At 45.4% G+C, this 22,048-nt stretch overlaps 1 protein-coding gene across 5 annotated transcripts in view; it reads left to right on the plus strand.

Moving 5' to 3' along the window:
- Window positions 1-2,904: 2,904 nt before the first annotated feature.
- The window catches only part of Plekhm1 (pleckstrin homology and RUN domain containing M1), a 51,683-nt gene continuing 32,539 nt past the window's right edge, over window positions 2,905-22,048 (plus strand). The window contains exons 1-5 of one of the 5 annotated variants that reach the window (XM_087909897.1): window positions 2,921-3,027; window positions 8,078-8,204; window positions 11,120-11,205; window positions 17,946-18,193; window positions 20,147-20,773. In XM_087909897.1, coding sequence (XP_087766023.1) covers window positions 11,161-11,205; window positions 17,946-18,193; window positions 20,147-20,773 — 920 coding nt within the window. In that variant the 5' untranslated portion in view covers window positions 2,921-3,027; window positions 8,078-8,204; window positions 11,120-11,160. Of the gene's footprint in view, window positions 3,028-4,971; window positions 5,022-8,077; window positions 8,205-11,119; window positions 11,206-17,945; window positions 18,194-20,146; window positions 20,774-22,048 lie in introns of those variants that run through there. The other 4 variants (XM_087909899.1, XM_087909898.1, XM_087909896.1 and 1 more) reach the window with 4 other exon arrangements.

Raw genomic sequence — 22,048 nt, forward strand, 5'->3', positions numbered from 1 at the left:
ATTATGCCCTTGGCCTTTAGATGCTGAAGCCCAGGGTGAGTTGGACCAAAGCTCAGGCCAGGAGAGTTTGGGTTTGGGGATGACATTTGGTGGGCAAGCCTGGCCTAAATTCCATCCCCACATAAAGGTGGGAAGAGAGAGAAAATTATATAAAATCATCTACAGACCTACACAGAGAGAGAGAGAGAGAATAAGTAAATTGGGGTAGATCATAAGAGAAGTTTATAATCCAGCTACTCTGTGTACTCTTTCATTATGTTTTTAATTAAAGTAATTTTAAATTTAAATATACTTTGATCATATCCTCCCTCCCCTAAGTTGTTCCAGATCCTCTCCTTCCAACTTTAAGTTCTTTCTCAAAAAACAACAAAAACCTTCAAAAACTACAGAGAAACCCTGTCTCAAAAAATCAAAAAAAAGAAAAAGCCCAATACTACAATGTCAAGAAAACAAAACAACACTCAAAAAGAAAAATAAAACTGTAACCAAATAAAAGCAAACAAAAAACTATGGAATCCATTATATGTTGGTCAACTACTCCTGAACGTGAAGCATGCCCTAGAGTGGTTGATGTTCTCCATCGGAGAAAACCGATTTTCCCTCTCCCAGCTGGTATAAATGACAGTTCAGTTGTTAACCTTAACCCCAATGGCTAGGTTTTCATTCATTCTTTAAAATTATTTTTAATTTATATGACTAGATGCATGTCTGTGTGAGGGTGTCAGATTCCTGGAACTGGAGTTACAGACAGTTGTGAGCTGCCATAGGGGTCTTCTGGAAGAGCAGTCAGTGCTCTTAACTGAAGAGCCATCTCTCTAGTCCTTCATTCATGTTTTAAACATAACAAAATAAAATGTAACAAGGCAAAAAGGACCACATGAAAGGACAAATGAACAGAAGGAAAAGAATCCAAGAGAAGGCACAAGAATCAGAGACCCACTCGTTTGCACTCAGAAATCCAATGAAAGCATAAACTGGGGGCCAAAATATAAACATGGAGGATCTGCGGCAGACCCATGTTCACAGTTCCTCAGGAAGATGGGACTCTACCTCAAAATCCAGTTATACCACTCTTGGGCAAATACCAAAGAACGCTTTAGCCTACCACAAAGAGACTTGTTCAACCGTGTTCCTTGCTTCTCTAGTCAAAAACAGTCAGAAACTGGAAACCATCTAGATGTCCCTCAGGAGAAGAAAGGATAAAGAAAGTTGGTACATTTACACAGTGGAGTACTACTCAGCCATTTTTTAAAAAATGACATGAAATTTATAGGCAAATGGATGGAGCTTTAAAAAATCATCCTGCGTGAAGGCATCTTAAACAGAATCTCCAAATAACATTGGAGACAAAGTCCCACCCGGCTATCTCTTGTCACCAAATGAAATGTCAGTACAGGGAGTGGGTTACATCTAACTGAGTTGTTGGCCAAAGGGACCCCATGGACATCCTCAAACAGTCCAGGGTGTTGCTAAGACTCTATGTTGCTGTCCACATACTGACAGCAAGGTCCCATTGCTGAACAACATCTACGCAACTCACTGGACCTAGAGACGGGGATTTTGTGCCTATATTGAGCCTTTGCCCTAGGGCCTTTCGTACAGGAAGGTACTTTGCACACTACCAGATGTGAAACCAAACACCTAGCCAGCAATAAACCCTAATGACGCACTGCCTGCAAGATATGCCAGGGCAACGGCGGCCAAAGCTTGTAGGTGTAACCAACCTGTAACTGATTTGACTTTAACTTCAGATGGAACCCATATCCGACATGCTTGGGGTGACCAAGAACCAGAGACTAAATAGCCCAGAGACCTAGGGTAAAACCAAATACTAAGTCTTTAAAAAAAAAAAAAAGTAGTAATAAAATGAATCCTAATGATACTCTGCTATACTCAGATCGGTGTCTTGGTCAGCCATCATCAGAGAAACTTCCTCCTGCACCAAATGAGAGCAAATATGGAGACCCACAGCCAGAGAGTGAGAGGCCTTGAAACATTCAGGCCCAAATGGGATGCCTCCATCAAATCCCTCCCCTTGGAGCTCAGGGAACCCCAAGGGAGAAACAGAAAGGGTATAAGAGGGGATGGAGGACACCAAGAAAACAAGGCCTTCTTAATCAACATGAGCAAAGCTCATATGAACTCACAGGGACTGAAGCATATTCACTATGGCAAGTTCTTAAAGGATTCTCTTTAACATTCCCCACTTCTGTGGCCCACACTTAGGCCCACACTTTTGGGCAAAGTCTGCAAGGGTATAGTACCTACACCGCCCGCCCTGCCCTTTCTTAGCCACGCTCCAGCTCTCGACAGTTTTCTTCGGGAGTCCATTCGGAAAGACAGGTGTCACTTTCTGTAATGGAACAAAAGCAATTAAACGGTTAGAAGACGAAAAGCAGGTCCTCCGGGCTTCATGCCTCAAGGGGCTGACCGCAAGCAAATTAAACTAACACATCCAAAGGAGCACTCAGGGAGATCGCGTGGTATAAGACAAGCCAAAACAACTGTTTCCTGGCTCCGAAAAACCAGACTGTAAGGTCCCAGTTGGGTCCAGGATCTGCCCCCTCCAGTACTAATTCCCTTGCGGATACACTGGGGTTTGTGGTCCCACAAGTGCGCATTTTCGGCTTAAGGAGAAGAAACGTCAGCCCCCAAATCGCACAGATGGGGTTGAGGGTCAGGTCTGAGGTGGATCTGCTGGAGGCAGGCGGCCTGGACGCTCCGAGTCCTCCGAGCCTCTCTCTGCGCTGCCCAAAACCCGGGTTCCTGAGCCTCAGGATCGCTCGCCTGCACCTAAACCCTCGCCCAGCAAAGACAGGTAAAAGCTTTCGGCCCCGCCCCTCGGCTTCTCTAGGCCTCACGATTGGCTTCGCGGGCCGGAGGCGGGGCCGGAGAAGCGAACCAACGTGATGGCGTCAGACGCCGCGCGCCGCTTCCTGTTGTCAGTGCCTCTGGAGCAGCAGCTTCTGCTGCAAGCTGAGGGAGTCGCCTTCCCAGGAGCACCGCCTGCTGCCCCTATTACCTATGGTGAGTCTGGGTCTGGGAGTGAAGGGAAGCAAGGGGCGGCGGGCCGTGACGCGAACCGGCGGTGGGTCTGCAGCCTCGCGGCCGCTCGCGACCTCTGGGTGCCTTGATCCTTGGGGTGGGAACCTCGGCCCTTCGCCGCCCGGGCCTGCTCCCACCGCAACCAGCGGCCACCCGGTCCCTCCCCTCGGTCTCCACCGCAGCCGACCTCAGCCCCGAGCCAGGTGGGACCCCTTACCACCGGTTTTGCGTAAGTGTCACCTCCCTAGTGACCCCTCTTTAGCCCAGTTGCAATCTAGTCCCAGCCACATCCCTTCGTCACCTCTTAGTTCAGCATCACTCTCATCGCTCAGCCGTCTGTACCTTCCCTCGTCTCTCCATTCTGGCTCAGATTTCTTATCGCAGCCTCTCAAGGTTTACTCCCTCATCCCAAGCACCCTACGTCTGTCCCTCCAGTTGACCCTCTACTAAAGTGGTCTCCGGTTGAGCTGTCACCTCAGCTTTATCGCAAGTTTCGTGTGCTTCTTGTCCTTACCGGCTCTCACCTTAACTTCCTAGCGGACCATAGAGGTAATTTCTCTCTGGCCTTATCCCGAGGACACCGTTCTGCCTAAATCTTTTTTAACTGTCCCAACGTTGCTGCCTTGGTTCCTGCCACCTTTCTCCCATCCTTTTGCTATTTTAGTCTTAATATATGCATATTAATTCTTTGAGAATTTCATACACGCTTGTACGCTTGTAATGTACTTGGATCGTAGTAAACTCCCACACACACTCATTCCTGTTAGTCTGACTTTTTTGATTGTTTTTTTTTTTTCTTTGAGATAGTGACTCTCTATTTAGCCTTAGCTGTCCTGGCCTCAAACTCACAGAAATTCACCTGCCTCTGCCTTCCAAGTGTTAGAATGAGAGGTATGGGCCACTACTCCTGGACGTAGTTTTGTTTTGTTCCTTTGGTTTAGCACAGAAGGGGATAGATATGGGTGTTTGATGTTTTGTTTTTGTCATTATTTTGAGACAAGGGCCTTCTAACTAGCCAGAGCTAGCCTTGAACTTCTGGCCCTCCCTGCCTCCACCTGCCAAGTGCTGGGATGGTAGACATGAGCCACCGTGTCTGGCTTCCAGGAGTTAGTTACTATTAACTAAATTTAACCAACCATTGTCAATTCCTTTCCCGATCCAGTGCTCTCTCACTTAGGGAACTTAGGGCACAGCTTCCTACCTGTCATGCCTGCTGTTCTTCATCCCCATGTTTATTCCTTGCCCAGACCAGTGAAGTAAACATCTGAATTGGTGTCTGTAGGCACTTAGTTGGTAAATGAGTATAGAGCTTACCCCCTCCATTGCCCCCCCCCACAGAGTTTCTCTGTAGCTTTGGAGCCTGTCCTGGAACAGGCTGACCTTGAACTCACAGAGGTTCACCTGCTTCTACCTCCCGAGTGCTGGGATTAAAGGTGTGTGCCACCACCCGCCCAGCATTCCCTCCATTCTTGAGTGAGAGGTTTTTCCTGGTGTCTGCTCTCCTCGACGGGTCTCCACAGAGGGCTCTTCTGGCATTCATATTAAATCATTTGTGCCTGCTATTGTAATGGTAGGTGCCCTTCAGATACCTGGAAGGTGAGAGATGGCCACTCACCCCGCTCATTCATCCTGGGGCGGTGGAAACCAGCCCTGCTTTTTGGCTGGTGTTCAGTGGAGAGCCTCAGGGAGCACTGTGGAGTTAGTGGTAAGTGTGTCCTCTGCCCGTGTCCTCGCACCTGTGAGGACGAAGTCTCCCAGTGTTCCCTTCTGCATAGCGGAATGCAGACCTTTCCTATTATTGAACCCAGGGACATGGTGGCCTTCAGAAGCGTGTTGTAAGCTGTGAAGAGTACAGACAGTGGGCCCTGGGTAGGCTAAAGGACTAAGAGGATCACAGGGACTGTAAAATCGCTTCTGTTTTTGTAGGTCCTGGATCATTTACTCTTAGCCACCGGGGCTTGTAGGAACACGTGAGGGTGAGTTGCCTGTCAGTAGTAACAGATGGGTGTCTTTAAGGTCATGTGCTCAGCATTTATAGCCCCCTGGGGACTTTTTGGTGTATATTTCCTCCAAGTTCTGATGGGCTTGCTTCTGGAGGGTCAGCTATCTATGATCGCAGACCCTTCCCACCTCCAGCCCCCACTCTCAGTACTGGAGATTGAATCCAGGATCTTGTACACACCCTTCCAGCCTTATTAGCAATTGTAAGGGCCCTAAGAGACTCTCATTGCCACGGTGAGTGGTCTCTTTCTTTGAAGATTGAATGCAATTCTGTCTTTAATATCCTCTCCTGATGGTGCAACTTTTCGTAATGACTTTTGACCTATTGACCACATAGCCTACTGGCAGAAATTCCCTACTAGCCCTACCATGGCTAAGTGGTCTGTCTCAGCTTCCCACAGCCTGTCAAAGAGATGTACCTGTTCTTTATGCCTTACTTCTGTTGATTAAGTCATTCAAGAGTTGGATTTGTTGTTGTTCTTTTCCTTTTTGATTCTTTTGAGTACCAGTGTGTGCATAGTCCTAGGTATTAGAAACACTGTGATGATAGGGCTGGAGAGATGGCTCAGTGGTTAAGAGCACTGACTGCTCTTCTAGAGGACACGGGTTCAATTCCCAGCATCCATATGGCAGCTTACAACTGTCCAGGATCCAGCACCCTCACACAGACATTCATACAGGTTAAAATACCAATAAAATATTTAAAGAAAAAAAAAGAGGAAGGAAGCACAGCGATGAATGAGTCTCAAAGTTCTTGTTTTCATTCATTCGGAGTAGACGCAGCGTTAGGGTTCTATAGCAAAGCTAGGTATAGTGACTCCCACCTGTAACCCTAGAACCCAGGAGACTGAGAGGAGAGAGTTCAAAAGTTTTCCCAGTGAGTTTAAGACCTTCCTACACTACATTTGAGTGCAAGGTCAGCTTATGCTACACAGCAAGACCTTGTCTCAAAAGTAAAGAATTAAGTACTGGGGGTATAGCTCAGTGATGGAGCACTTGCCAGGCCTTGTACTCTCTACATTGATGGAGGAGAAAGCAGAAAGAAGATGACTTTAAGTTGAGACCAGCCTGAACTACACAGTCTTGAAAAAAAAAACAAAAACAAAAACAAAAACCAAGAGGGTAGAAGGAGGAAAGTCCTATACTGTGTGGAACAAGAATATGGGCGAGATGTGTGGCATTGGATTAAAGGCAAGTTGGAAGGAAATGTGTCCAGCAGGGACAGATGCCCTCACCCACCTAGTGTTGGCTCTGACCTCTCCCTCCAGCAGCATTTAATTTGAAGTTGTCGCTTTAAAGGCTTGTTCTCGTTACCCCGTCCTAGCCCTTCGGGACACTTGTCTAGAGATCAGCTTTCTTCCGAAGGAAGGGCATGCTGTGTACCCACTCAGCGTTCACATGCCCGAGAGGTCAGCTGCCTTCTGAATCAGAAGATAACTTTGCCGTGCTTTTCCAGCTGAGATACTATGACTCATCCGCTAGTCTCGCAGCTGGATGGCACAGGCACAAGGCTGGTCAGAATAGCAGGTGTGTGATTCAGGCAGTAGGACAGGGCTGTGGAGTGACTGAGGTGTCTCCCAGAGACACCTTTCCGGTCACTGATGGGTATAGAAATGAAAGGATACAGAGAGCAGTGGGTCCGTGTTATCCACTCTCTAAGTCTCATCTAAGCCATTTCTCTCCTTTCTTCCTCAGCGTGTAGATGAAGTAAGATGACTGACTGTACTAGCTAGAACTGGGGCAAACCCTTCCCATGTTGGATATTTAAGACAGGACAGTTCTGAAACTTTGGTGTTATGGAGAAGACCTGGGCTCGGCTGGTTGGGGCTATAAATCTGTCTGGTAAGATTGTATCTTACTGCCAGGCGGTGGTGGCACATGCCTTTAATCTCAGCACACCTTTAATCCCAGCAATCGGGAGGCAGAGGCAGGCGAATCTCTGTGAGTTCGAGACCAGCCTGGTCTACAAGATCTAGTTCCAGAACAGGCACCAATGCTACAGAGAAACCCAGTCTCAAAAAACCAAAAAAAGAAAACAAAACAAAAAGATGGTGTCTTACTGCCTTTAGTTCTTATTTGATAGAATGGAGCTGCTGAGTTCTTTTGGCCCGAGATGGCTTGAGCTGTAAAAAGGACTAAGGAGACCTGGGATTTCTACTGAGCCTGTGCGCTCCACTAAAGTGGACACGACCATTTTTCACAGGACTGTTCTAAGCATTAAATAAAGTTGGAGAATGAGGTCAGAGAAGTTTTGTTCTTACTGGAAAACCATGGGAGGTTGAATCAGCGCCTGGGGTAGAGGCAGAGCTAGTACAATTTGGGGCCACCTTTCCCCTGCTAACCTTTCCCGAGTAATGGTGGAGACCCTCAGTATTGTTGCCCAAGTTTTCTCTTTACTCCTTCTGCATGGGTGTCCTCCTGAAAGCCAGTCTTGTCCTTGGTGTTAGTGAAGAATAGCTGAGGAGAGGACGTGACACCAGCCCCACGTGCTGGTAGATCTGAGGTTCGAGCCACCGGGTGGGCAGTGGATCACTAACCCAGCAGCCAGAGCAGTGTCCATGAGTGAATGCATTCTTGTCTCCACGAAGCACTGTGGTTTGGACAGGAGTAACTAGTGTTTTAGCTTCTTTCAAAGAACGGTCAAACTGTTGGGCATGATGGTGCGTGTCTTTGATCCCAGCACTGGGGAGGCCAGAGGCGGGAGAAGCTCTGCATTCGAAGCCACTATGATCTGCAGGTCATCATAAATGACTCAAAAAAAGAGGGGGGTGGTTAAGGTGTACTGAATGACAGTCTAAACCTGAATTTTTTTTTTATAACTTATTTTCTGAATTGCGAAATGGTTGCTTTGGGCTCCCGAGCTAGTGTCAATCATTTTGTGGCTTTTTAGGCAGTTTCAGGCGATAGTTACTTCTTTCCACTTGGGACCTGTGTACTCTGGCTTTCTTCAGTTTATTTTGGTTTGGTTTAGTTTGCATTTTGCTTTGTTTTGTTTTAATCACTTTATTTTATATGTATGTGCGTGTGCCAGAGTGTAGGTATGTGTGCCATATACGGTGACAGAAGAGAGCATCGAGTCCCCCAAAAACTGGAGTTGCAGGCTGCTGTAAGCCACCATGTGCATGCTGGGAACCAAACCCCAGACTTCTGCTGGAGCAGTAAGTGCCCTTAATTGCTGAGCCATCACTCTAGCCCCAGTTAGTTTTTTTGTTTTTGTTTTTGTTTTTTTGAGATGGAAGCCTCTGTAGCCAGGCTGGCCTGGAACTCCCAATATGGCTGAGAGGGGCCCTGAACTCAGCAATCCTCATGCCTCTGCCTCCTCTCCTGTGTGCTGAGATTACAAGAATAAGCCCACCATATTGGGATTTGTGTTTTGTTTTAGCATGGTTTTGGTTTTCTGAGGCTGGTTGTCATGATTCTGAACCCCTAATTCTTCTACCTCTATTTCCAAATACTGAGATCGCATGGCCTGGAGTGACTTTGCTTGTTTGTTTTTAAAAGCTATTACTGGTCCATAGTCCTCATTAATAATGTGAGTGCACTATTACTTTCAGCTAATCAATTCCCAGAGCTTTAATTGACATACTATTATTTACATTGTTGAGGTCTAAACCCTAGGGTCCTATTCACCCTGGCCTACAGAAGAGCAATTGGAGTTTGAGGGCTAGGTCTAGAGCAGCCAGACTGAGACTGAGAGAGGCTTGGGCCCTGGAAGTACGGGGCCCTAGCACCTCAGCAGCTGGATCTTGTCTTCTGGGCTGCACAGGGTAATGTCGAAGGAACGCAACCTCCAGGACAGCCGTGTTGTGAAGAGCGACTGCTTGACCGCAGCAAATACCTTTTCTGCTGTCTGGGAAACCAGAGTTTGGAGCTGGTCTCCTGAAGGCTTGAGAATCCCTGGAGAGGAGAAACAGAATGTAGAAGAATGAAGCCAGAGTTTTTCTGTCGGAGCCTTTATAGTCAGCCAAGAGCTCTCCTAGCAGCCTCTCCATAAGGGCCATGCTTCTCTACACCTGTCTCCCTGGACAAGGCTTGTCTTAAGAGGTCCACCCTCCTGTGCGGTTGTTACTGCCATCTAGGGAAGGCGTAGACTGGCGTGGTCCCATCCTTGAGGACCACTCTGTTTCTCTCCTCCCGGGCCTATGCTCCTCTCTGCCCTGAAGTCCTTCCTGCCAGACTGCCCATAATGTTCCTCGGGGCTGCAGCTGAAGTACACTCTCCCCCATCCCACTCAAGGTCTAGCTGAGGACAGCATTTACTTAGGAGTCTGGGGTTTCCTCGGAGCTGGGGTTGGCATTGCTCTGAGTGGTGAAGCCAAGCCACCGCTGTGTAATTGTGTTCCTAGACCTGCTTTAACTTCCCTGTCCTCCTTCCTCTATCAGGTAGGAATTACAAAATGGCATCCGTTGGGGGGGTCACGGGAGACATGTAAACAAGGCTTTTGGTATAACATCCCTTGCTGATGTTAACAGCTTTGTGTTGTAATTAAGTGAGACAGCATAAACATTTGCGCTGTAGTGTTCTCTAGACACTTGTTTGCGTATGAATGTGCCTACCAAGCCTGAGTGCTCAGGCTTGGGCCAGGGGAAGAAGGCACCTGGCCCTTGGAATCTTCAGCCATGAATACATACGCACATTGTGGGCAGTGGCAGTCTCTGCTTATGGTTTGTAGCTACAGTCACTGGAATGACAGAGAAACCATTTCTACCCAAACACACCATGTTCAGACCTTGCACCTGAGACAAAATTCTATGCTTTCTTGGTAAATTGTGATGTCAGAACCCGTGCTGGTCATTTACACATTTATCTGTGACACCCAGGCTAAAGATTTGCAGCCCAGTGCAGAAGCAGAAGTGTGGAGAGACTGCTGTCTCCCAAAGCTGCTTCAGGTGTGCTTAAAACCCTGGACTGGGTCAGGAGTGGAGTACAAGACCAGCCTTGAATGTGAATTGTGAGGCCCAGCATATGATCCCACCAGTTCTTAGCCTCTTCAATGAAAGCCCCTCCCTCCTTCATACCCTGGCAGGCCTTCTAAAGTTTTCACATTCACAATCCCTCTGTCTGAGAATTTTTACATGACCCAATAGGTGGGTGTATAAGGTAGACAAATAAAACATGTAATAATAATAAAAAACCATAAATAAATAAATTTAAAAATGCCTTGGTATATATGTAATTTGTACTGTTTATTGAAGATTAAAACAAATTTGCATACTGATAAGATGCCTGTGTTTGTTTAACCATCAAATTCAGGCTATAATAAATTGATACTTATGTGCTGAAGAAATATTCAAAGCCTTTGTTTTTATAATTACACCATTATGTTTCTATAAAAGCATAAAGTTTTATACAATAAACACTGCAAATTGTCTCAAATCTGAGCTGAGATCTGGGTGCGGTGGTGCACACCTTTAATCCCGGGCCCAGGAAGCAGAGGCAGGATCTCTGTAAATTTGAGGCCATAGAGTTCCAAAACAGCTAGAGCTATATAGAGAGACCCTGTCTAAGGGAAAAAAGAGATTGGCTGAGGTTATCCAGTCAGTGCTCATGATGATGTCTGATGATGTATGGCGAGCTCCTGTGTAGTGCAGAACACGTGTTGCATGTTCAGAACAGCAGATGAAGTCATGTGATGCAACTCATGTGATCTCTGCCAAAAATACTTCAGGTTCGTGAGGCACTGATTTTGAATTAACTTTTAGTTGTTGTGCGTTCAGAAACCTTTTCTGTTGGCAAGTTTTTGCAACCCCACATTCAGTGTGCCACTTGATAGGGGCTTCAACCCACTGTCAGAGAAGCCTTGCAAATTCCTACTTCACAGGCCCTGACTTTCTACACAGATTTTGGTGTGAGGAGCTCTTGCCTGCCGTTTGTGGTGCAAGGGTTTCACCCCTCCCAGGGACTGAACCTCTGGCCTGTCTCCTTCCTTAAAATCCAGTCTCAGTTTTCACTTTGTGTCATTGCAGTTTAGGGACCTGGTCTGACTGCGTGCTACCTGCTGCCTGTCGGGAGGGGCTGTGGTTGTGTGGGTACATTGGGAGCATGTTCATCTATCCTTCTTCTGTCCCTGCAGGTGTCATGTGAACCTCCTTGCTAGTTGCTGCCTGAGTGGAAATGCTCTCAGTAGAGAGTGGGCTGGACCCTCGGGCTGCCATCCAGGTATGTGGGCAAGATAGGGTCAAGGTGGGAAGGGCTGTCCAGGACCACCATTTCATCAGCTTTTACCTTTAAAAAATTCCAAAGCTATGGAGAAACTCTGTCTTGAAAAACCATAATAATAATAATTTCTTTAGGGTCTCATGTAGTAGCCTAGAATGGCCTTGAACTCACTTCATAGCAAAGGGTAAACTCCTGATTCTCCTGCCACAACCTCCAAGGTGCTAGAATTTCTGGCATGTATCACCATCCCCAACTTCCATCTACTTTTCTTATTTTGAAATAACTGAGCCTGTCCAGAGAAGCTTCAGGTGGAGAAAAAATTTACAACAAAATCAGACTTCCAGGAGATCTTAACCTTTCTAGATCAGTGTGTGTGTGTATGTATGTGTGTCTGTCTGTCTGTCTGTCTGTCTGTCTGTCTGTCTGTCTGTCTGTCTATGTGCCTGTTCATGTGACCTGTGGCATATATGTGGTGGTCAGAGGAAAACCTAGTGGAGTCTGTTTTCTCTTTCCGTCGTGTGGGTTCTGGGGACTGTCAGACTTGGCAACAAGTACCTTCACCCACTGAGCCTTCTTGCCAGTCCCCCACGCCCTCTTTTTGAGACAGGGTCTCTCCCTGGACCTGGAGCTTGCTGATTCCGTTCGACTGACTGAGCAGTCCTTGGGATGCTCCTATCTCTTTCTCTCCGGGGTTGAGATTGCAGGTGTCACGGTGCCCGGTTTTTGATGTGGGTGCTGGGGATCCCAGCCTGGCCTCATGGTTGTGCAGCGTGCACTTTACAGTTGCACAAGCCCTTGGTTCTGTCTGAAGCAGCTGCTCTCACTAGCTGTTTCAGCAATGGGGGTAAATTGAAGACTTATATATATCTTCGAACATGTACTATTTTCTAGGAGTTTTTCAAGCAAAGATGTTTGTGACCAATTTACTAGAACCCCTCCAAAAACATTTTTCCTGTACTTGGCCCTGGATTTGCTTAGGCACGCAGGACTGGCTGTCTTGTGTCCATGGAAAGGAGGTCAGATGGCTTTGGAGCTCAGTGGAACCCTGTAGTGGCTACCCCCCCATCCTTTCTTCCCAGTACTACTCCAAGTTACCAGAACCTTCTGTCAACAAGGAACTACAGTCCGCAGGGAACTGCCTCTCCTCTCCTGGCCACTAGAGGGTCGGCTTCTCCCATCTCCCTGTTGGCTTCCAGCTAGGCCTTCGCAGTCATCCCTGTCCTACCCTGAGCCCTGTGGAGCTGGATCAGAGCCCTGGCCTCCTAGCAGGGGCTGCACAGACCCCGCCCTGGAGGTGTATGTCTGGTTATTCCTGCTTTCCCTGATACGGCACCTGGTTGGTACTCAGTTAGGAATAGTTTGTGTTTTTTACATAATCTAATAATATATTTGAAATAGTGTTTACAATTCAACTCCAAGATAAAATCTTTGCTTTAAAGGACACTATTCATAAAGTGTTGAGGGAGAGATGAAAAGACATAGTCCACAGAAAAAGAAAAGGTGTTATGTCTGATAAAGATCTAGAATATATGTCTGATAAAGGTCTAGAGTATAGAGAGAACTACTTCAGCTCAGCAGTTAAAAGATAATCTCAGGACTGGGAAATGGCTGTTCAGTTGTGTGTGCTGGCATGAAGCCCTAAGTTTGGAATTCTAGAACCCACATAAAAGCCAGTCCTGGCAGCCTATGTCTATAATCCCAGTTGCCGGGAGGGTAAGGTGCTGACAGATCCCCAGAGTTCATTGGCCAGGTAACCTATGAATTGGTGAGCTTAGGTTCAGTAAGAGACCTTATCTATAAAAATAATGTGTAGAATGACTAAGACTCAACATTGACTTCTTGCCTTCACATACATGTGTGCACTCAACTACACACACTGACACATATATGCACACACACCACACATAAAAACAAGTTAAACAGTGGACAAAGGACTTCTCCAAAGGAGATATACAAATGACCAGTAAGTACACAAAATAATGTTTATTACCGTTAGACCCAGGGAAATGTAAGGCAAAGCTATGGTAAGGTGCTACTTCACACCATTAGGGTAGCTGTTATCAGAAAGATAATAGCAAGTGTTAACAAAGCATGAAAAGTTGGCTCTCCTCTAGTCTCTGGGAATTTAAGATTGTGGTTACTTTGGTAAACAGCTCAGTGTTTCATAGAAAACTTAAATGGAGCTTTTGGGGTTTTTTTGTTCTTTTCTTTCTAGTGTTGGGGATGAAATACAGGATTCCACAAATGTAGGCAGTGCTCTACCCTAGCCACATCCCCAACCTGGCGTACGGAGCATAGGTTTTATGTGATGAAACAGTTCCGGGATTTTCAGGCAGGTTTTACTATGTAGTTTAGGCTGCCGTCCAAACTCACAGGAAAGGCCTCAGCCTGTAAGTGCCAGGATTGCGAGCCTGTGCCATTGGGCAAGCTCTATGGCTTATCAGTTCTAGAAAAATGTGGATACAAACACTCAGTAGCTCTGTAGTCAAAAAGTGGGAACAAGCCAGGTATTCCTCTTATAAATGGCCAAGTTAAGCATGGTATATCCATGCAGTTGGATATACTTGATAATAAAAAGAAATTAAATACCCATATGTGCTATAGTATAGATAAGTCTTGAAAACATGCCAAGTCAAAGAAGCCAGACTCAAACTCATATGCTGTATGTTTCCATTTCTTTGAAATGTCCAGAATAGATAAATCTCTAGAAGCAGAAAATAGATTATCCTACAGCTACTCCGCCCCACCCCCAGCCACTGATACATACTTTGCTTCAGAGGTGTTGAAATGCTCTAAAATTAGCTAATGGTAAAGGTTGCACAATTCTCTGAGTATACTAAAAACCACTGAACTTTATTTCCTTTTCCAAAACTTTCTACATTTTATTGACGTTAAATCTTCAGATCAAAGAAATTCAATGAACTCTAGACAGAATAAATACAATAAAACCATTTGGGTTTTGTTTGTTTAGGAATACATCTATGATTTAAAGTGATAATAAAAAACTAATCTGGGGAGATTGTAGTTGGTTGTTTTCTTTCCTCTTTTTACTCTTTGGGGCTCTTTGTTCTTTTGGGGGGGGGCTGCTACCCAGCTCCCAAACAAATCACACGGAGACTTATACTTCCTTATAAATGCCCAGCCTTAACTTGGCTTATTTCTAGCCAGCTTTTCTTATTATCCTGTCCACCTTTTGCCTCTAGGCTTTTTCCTTTTCTTACTTCTGTGTATCTTACTTTCACTCTTACTCTGTGGCTGCCTGGGTGGCTGGGTCCTAGTGTCCTCTCTGATTTGGAATGTTCCTCTATATGCTGTGAATATGTTTTATTACCATCGGTTAATGAAGAAGCTGATTTGGCCAATAGCCAGGCAGAATAGAGCCAGGCAAGTAATCCAAGCAGAGATACTGGGAGAAGAAAGGCGGAGTCAGAGAGACGCCTGCAGCTGCTGGAGAAGCAAATGTGAAATAATGCCACGGCCATGTGGCAGTGCATAGTTTAATAGAAATGGGTTAAGTTGAGATGTAAAAATAAGTTAGTATTAAGCCTGAGCCATTGGCCAAACAGCTCGTAGTCAATATTAAGCCTCAGAGTGGATATTCAGGAACTGAAGAACAGGAGAGAAATCTCCAGTTACACCTCTCTCCTCCTTTTCTTGTTCTTTCTCCTTTTTTCCAGATTTCTTCTTCTACTTATATTCTCTGCCTGCCAGCCCTGCCTGTCTTTTGTCCTGCCTCACTATTGGCTGTTCAGCTCTTTATTAAACCATCAAATGTTTTTAACAGGGAATCACAGCCTCACAGAGTTAAACAAATTCATCATAAACAAAGGCAACTTATTTTACATCATTAAACAAATGTTCCACAGCATAAACAAAAATAGCATACTTTAAAACAATATTCTACACATTTCTCCCTTGTATAAATAAAAAATGAAAGGTTTTAACTGGGCAGCGGTGACACATGCCTTTAATCCCAGTGCTCGTGAGGCAGAGGCAGGCAGAGCTCTGTGAGTTCGAGGCCAAACTGACCTCTAGAGCTATTTCCAGGACAGACTCCAAAGCTACAGAGACATCTTGTCTCAAAAAACAAAAAAAAGAAAGGTTATAACTTAAACATAGTAAAACTGTATACAACAAAAATAATTATCAAGTAAGAATTAATTTGCAATATTCAGTCCATTTGCATTTAGCAAATTCAGAGAAAATACATTACCTATCTTAGTAAATCCAAAATTTTATATCTAACCTATTTCCTTTCATAATTAAAGAAAACTGCAACTATAACTAGTCTTCAACTCCATCTAAGACCCCAGAAGGAATTAATATTACCTAAGGAAACAGAAAGTTTATTGCAAGCGACTTCCAAGACTTTAGAAATGACAGAGACATATGGCTGCCTGGACAGTCACCCAAAGTTCCTCTGCAACGTTGGGGCATCCATCTTCAGTCTACAGGCCTAGAGTGTTTGCTTTGCTTTTCATCAAATCAAGAATTTTGAAGGACCGTCCTGCTTTGTTTAACCAAAATTCAATAGTCTTTTTCCTGTGTGTCCTGCATGTCCAGACTACACACACATTTTCAGCAGTCAAAGGCAAAAACAGTTTCTTTGCCCAGTGACTAACCTTGTCACAATGAAAGCAAACTCCATAAGGAGTTTCTTCAATGCCCATCGTCCCTGAAGTAAATTGGCACTGCCAGGAGCAGATGTGTCTCGTTGTCATGAGAAACCTTAGGTTAACAAAAAATTTTAAATCCCATATCTTTAGGTCATTGAAATGTTTGAAAATCATTTATCTATCTAAAATGTATCTCTGTATGATCTAGAAAACATGCCTAGCATATCTACAAGTTTAACTGTCATACATGACTACTAACCTATGTTTCTTGATTATGAATACCTTAAATAGTTTATAATAATAGCTTTCAAAAACTAGACTTTTACCTTACATATTTAAATGAACTGCAAAGGTACAACGCCTTAAACAAGAGCAGAAACATGTCTACAATGTAATAAATTTAATTTGTATAAGTATGCAATACTGATAGAGTTCATAGCAATGCAAAATATGGGATTAATAGTTGTGTTTTTATTCTATATTCCTATATTCCCCTAAATATAACAAACTCCATGACCCACCAAATAACCAAAAGCCTCCAACAACCCAACTGTTGGAAATGTGGATGTTGTTTTCTCTAGACTGCTTCCTGCTAAATGTGGATGAAGACATTTTTAGGGTCCCTGAGAAAATTTGAGATAATGACCAAGGCCTGGGAAGACCTGCCGTAACCAGAAGTTTGTAGTTTAAATGGGAGAATTTAATGTGAATTATAACTAGTTAATTATTTTTTTTTAAATTCAGCTTTCCAAAGAACACTTACTCTTCAGACCAAGTCAAAATAAAAGTGAACTGTTTATCTATAATGTAATACTTGCTACAAACCAGTTTTTCTGCAGTTCTGTCTAGTTCTTTGCCAAACACTAATATGACTTTAATAGACTCATAATTATAATTATATACATTTTATGCTAAATTTCCACAATCCTTGATGTACATTTTGTAATGCATGCCTTCTACATTTGTACCAGGCACAGTGGTAACTGTTGGGGACACAAGGAGAAATGAAACCCAATGTCTGCCCTCAAGCAATGCACCCACTGGGCTTGATAGTTCAGATAGTCTCTGAATGTGAGGCTAGCCTGGTTTACAAAGTGAGTTCCAAGACAGCCAGATCTACAGAAATCCTTTATCAATAATAATAATAATAGTAATAGTAATAATAATAATAATAATGGTAATAATAATAAAAACTCTCTGAATTTGGAGTTAGCCTGGTCTACAGAATGAGTTCCAAGAGAGCCAGGTCTATGGAAACCCTTTTTTTTTAAAAAAAAAAAAAAAAAAAGAAAACCACAATAAATAAATAAATGAAAGAAGAAGCAGTGTCCCAGTGTTACAGGTCACGTAATATCATTTCCATTTAACTTAGGGAACTGAGGCTCAGAGAGGTTAAGTGAGGAGTCTGCAAACAGCTGGTACTGACTTAAGCCTTTGCCTGTAGGCCTGGGCTCTTAGCTAATGTAATTAGGCTCCTATGGTCTTTTCCCCCACTGTGCTGGGGATCTAACCCAGGGCTTGTGTCTGCTAAGCATACTCTCTAGCATTGAGCCACACCCCTAGTCCTTTCTTGGTTTTTGCTCTAAAAAAATATTCTCTGCCTCCTTAGCTTGTCTCTGCAGAATGCCCCCAAACTAACATAGCTGTGACTACATGGATCTAGTATTTAAATACAAGGCTAAAGTTCCATTCAAAAGAAAAGAAAAAAAGATTGGGACAAGAGAGATGCTTCAGTGATTAAAAGCTCTTGTTTTTGCAAAGGCCCTAGGTTTGATTCCTAGCATCTACATGGTGGATGGTTTACAACCATCTGTAACTCCAGTTCCAGGGGATTTGATACCCTCTTCTAACCTCAGACACCAAGCACGCATTATTATACATACAGGCCAAACACTCATACATAAAATAAAATTAATAATTCTAATTTTTAAAAAAAAACATGTACAAACCATTTCTCTGTCTTTTGGATCTTTACTTACCACAGTAGATAGCTTTGCAGCAGTCTTGGGTTATGTACGTAGGTGTTTGTGGTCACACGCGTGGAAAAACAGGCCGTGGACTACATCCCAGGGACTTTGTGTAGGATTTACCCCTAAGTCTGCCATTGTCTTTGACACCTCTTAGGTCATCAAGAAGAAGCTGGTGGGATCCGTGAAAGCCCTGCAGAAGCAGTATGTGTCTCTGGACACAGTGGTCACCAGTGAAGACGGAGATGCCAACACCATGTGCAGTGCTCTGGAGGCCGTGTTTATTCACGGCCTGCATGCCAAGCACATCCGTGCCGAGCCCGGGGGGAAGAGGAAGAAGCACACTCATCAGAAGCCCCTGCCTCAGCCTGTTTTCTGGCCCCTCCTGAAGGCCGTCACCCACAAGTGAGAAACCCTGGAGGGGGTTGGCGCCGTGAAGAGCTTCAGAGTGCAGGGCACGCAACTCTCTTGAGGGTGGCTAAGTCAGAAACCACAGTGTTGTAGTGTAGGCACTGTGAGGTAGGGCTGGCGATGCACGGCCTTATAGGAAGACTTATCTCCAGATCTGAGACGCTCTTCTCTCATCTAGAGCCTGTTGCTGCTTCTCACCAGTACTGTCTACCTCTGACTACACTGGGCTGACTCATGTGCTTCCTACCGAGTTGTGTGGCCTGAAAGACTAAAATATTCTCTGGTGCTTTTAACGGGGAAAGTTTGCTGACCTTGCCTTTGAATGTTTGAGTTTCTATCTGCTAAACTTAGTTTTTAAAAATTTTATGTATATAGAGTATTTCCCTATAAACATGTGTACTCCATGTATGTGCCTGGTGCAAAGCACACAGCCAAAGAAGGGTGCAAGATCCCCTGGAACTGGAGCTAGAGATGACTGAGCCACCATATGGGTGCTAGGAATCAAACCTGGGTCCCTGCAGAAGCAGCCAGTGATTTTACCAGTGAGCCATTTCTCCAGCTCCTGGTTCTAAACTTTATACTCATAATAAGTTGTGTCTGACATTTAGCCAAGAAGCCAGATAGTGACTGAATATTCACTCCAAGGCCCTGTCTTTGACCTTGCTCTTGACTTCTTAGGCTCTAAGTTGGTAGCCGGCACTGCCTCCATAGCATGTGAAATGCCAACCTTAGCCTGAAGATGCCGTGTCAGTCTCTGATTTGCATTTTCCTGCCTGCTGCCACCGCCCTGCCTTGGGTTTTTAGCTCTCTTCTGAGTAACAATGTTTTGTTTTTCTTTTTTAAATTTATGTGTATAAACGTGTGTCTGTGTGTATATGCCACATGCATGTGGGTGCCCAGGAAATCCAGAAGAGGCGATCAGATTCCCTGGAGCTGGAGTTATGAGTGCTTGTGAGCCACGCAGTGTATGTACTGGGAACTGAACTCGGGTCCTCTGGAAGTGCAGCAAGTGCCATCTCTCCAGCCCTGGACGATGCTTTTACAGCTGTCTCTCTGTGTCTTGTTCAGTGTCTCCTTAGTTCAGTTAGCCAGTCAACATGTACTGTGCTCCAGTTAGTTGGAGCTTAGCCACTGAGTCCAGAGGATGGTGGGTGCACTCCTGCACAGGACGCTGTGGTAGCAGGAGAGTTGGGAACTGAGTTTGGTGCGTCTAAGGTCCACTCTAATGTGTACTACTGTGGTCAGCTCACTTCCCTGTGCAGAACCACTTAGCTCCCAAGCAGTTCACTAGGTCAAAGCCTTGAATGTGTCCGGCTAAGTTCTCCCAGGTGCTTTAGCTTAACAGCCAAGTAAGGGGTCTTTTTCCCATATAGCCTGATCAGGTGACAGTCAAGGCCCCCGCTATTGCCTGGCTTTGTGACCTGACCAGCACCCCTCCACCTGTTGTAATGGGAACTCTCCCAGTCCCCGATAGGTCTGCTGCTTTTCTGCCCATTATGTCTTCTCTAATAGTCCATTGTGATGAAAGTTTATCCATCTTTCTTTCTGGAAAGTCTTCAGGGCCTAACCCAGACAGTGCCCTTTCTAAGCAGAAGCAGGGCCCAAACTCCCTTTCCACCAACAAAGGTACTGAACTCCACGTATTTCCTGTGGCGGCAGTAGCCTGGGGCTGAGAGCGGATAGCTCAGTAGTAAAATGCTCGCTTAGCACACACAAGGCCCTGGATTTATTCCCCGGGCATTAAGGGTTGGGAAATATGTCTTGGCGTAGTAGAGGACATCTGGTAGCTGTAACTCAACAGCTCAGCTTTTCTGAATCCCCCGAGTCGTTACCCCAGAATTTGTTTTGTTTAAGTGTGTTTATGTTTGCAGTACTTATCACTGGTTCTTGCTAAACAGTGACTTAAAACCGTGTCTCTGAGATTTGATCTGCTCTGTTCCTCTCCAGACACATCGTCTCAGAGTTGGAACACCTGGTCTTCATCAACACGGATGTAGGCCGCTGCCGGGCCTGGCTGCGGCTGGCCCTCAATGATGGTCTGATGGAGTGCTATCTGAAATTGCTCCTGCAGGAGCCCGCACGGTTGTGCGAGTACTATCAGCCCACAGCCCTGCTACGAGATGCCGAAGAGGGTGAGTTCCTCCTGAGCTTCCTGCAAGGGCTGACATCCTTGTCCTTTGAACTCTCCTACAAGTCGGCCATCTTAAATGAATGGACACTCACCCCACTGTCTCTTTCTGGGCTTTGTCCCCTCTCTGAACTCGAACCTCTCACTACCTCTGGGGCAGAATTACAGCGGAAGGAATCTCTGGATTCAATTTCCCATTCCTCGGGCTCTGAGGACATCGAAGTCCAACACTCTGGCCACAAGATCCGCAGGAACAGGAAGCTCACTGCCTCTTCTCTCAGCCTGGACACAGCCAGTTCATCCCAGCTGTCCTGCAGCCTAAACTCTGACAGCTGCCTGCTCCAAGAAAATGGCTCCAAGAGTCCCGACCATTCTGAGGAGCCCATGTCCTACGACTCAGATCTGGGCCCAGCGAATGCTGATGACTCTGACAGGTCTCTGCAGGAGTGAGTAGCCCCTCCAGCCATTGCTCTGCCTCTGTGCATGGGATTGTCCCTGAACGCTGTGGGGTGTAAAGAAGTCAGAGGAGACAGGGCTCTCACTGTAACTGAGGAATAGCTCAGTGGGGAGATCAGATTGCTTTGGTTTTTTGAAATGTCTTCCCTCTGTAGTCCAGGCTACAGTACCAGGTTCTCCTGAGTGTTGGCATTAGAGGTGTGAGCCGCCACTCCCAGCTAGAGAGTAGATTTAGTACTTAGAGTTGGACCTTGACCTTTCTGAGGTGCATGTAAAATATGTCTTTTTCATCTAGAGGGAATAACAGTTCCCTCTAAATGCTGATAGTTCAGAATGCATACACAACTTCAGCAAATACAGTGAAGTGGAGTGTGTAGGCTGTGACCTTCAGAACACCTGGCAGACACAAAGCCTGAGACAAATGGGGACGAGTGAGTGTGAAGAGCAAGTGAGTGTGAAGAGCATGTAGAAGACTCTTTTAACTCACTTCGCCAAAGAGGGAACGTGGGGCTGAGCTGCACCCATCCCCAGTGCTAGACAAGCTGTCTGCCACTGAGCTGTACTGCCAGCCCTAGCTGGCCCTTCTTCACCCGCCACACCCCACGCAGGGCAGGGAGTCAAACCAGGCCTTACACGAGCTAGGCAAGCTCTCTACCCCTGAACCACATCCCCAAACCCCAAAGCTTTTTGGGTTTCATTTAATTTTGTTTATTTTTGTGAGACAGAGTCTCGTACTGTAGCCCAGGCTGGCCTTGAACTCTGCTTCTACCTCCTGAGTGCATATGCTTCCAAGTTCCTAAATGTATCGGTAACAGAAACATTGTTTTTACTTTATTATTTTTTAAGTTTTCTTCCTGTTTCTTCCATGGCCTACAAAAGGTAGTGCCTGTGTGTTGGTGGTGTGTCAGAGCCTCTTCCTTCTCCTTTTATGTCTGTTGTTCCACTCAGTGGGCATTGAGTTCTGTCAGCTCCCAGAAGCTGGTTTGCAGTTTCCGCAAATACTGTCTACTAACACTCCACCAGGAGTGTCCCCATGATCTCTCAGTCTCACCAATGGAAAGTACTGTCAAAGTTACAGGTATTAGTAACTTTCTGTTGAGTTCAAGTCTGTGTTCCATCAACTCCTGTCTAGGACCTTTTCACTACTACTGTACACCCTACAGCTTTGGTTCAGGCCCTTCCAGGTTGCCACCTGGCATAGGATCAACTCAGAACCAGTGATATATGGGCAGGGCTCACAAAGACCTGGTGTCCAGGCCTGCTCC

The sequence above is a fragment of the Myodes glareolus genome, chromosome 9 (genome assembly GCF_982192425.1).
Source record: "Myodes glareolus chromosome 9, mMyoGla1.1, whole genome shotgun sequence".
Taxonomy (NCBI): domain Eukaryota; kingdom Metazoa; phylum Chordata; class Mammalia; order Rodentia; family Cricetidae; genus Myodes; species Myodes glareolus.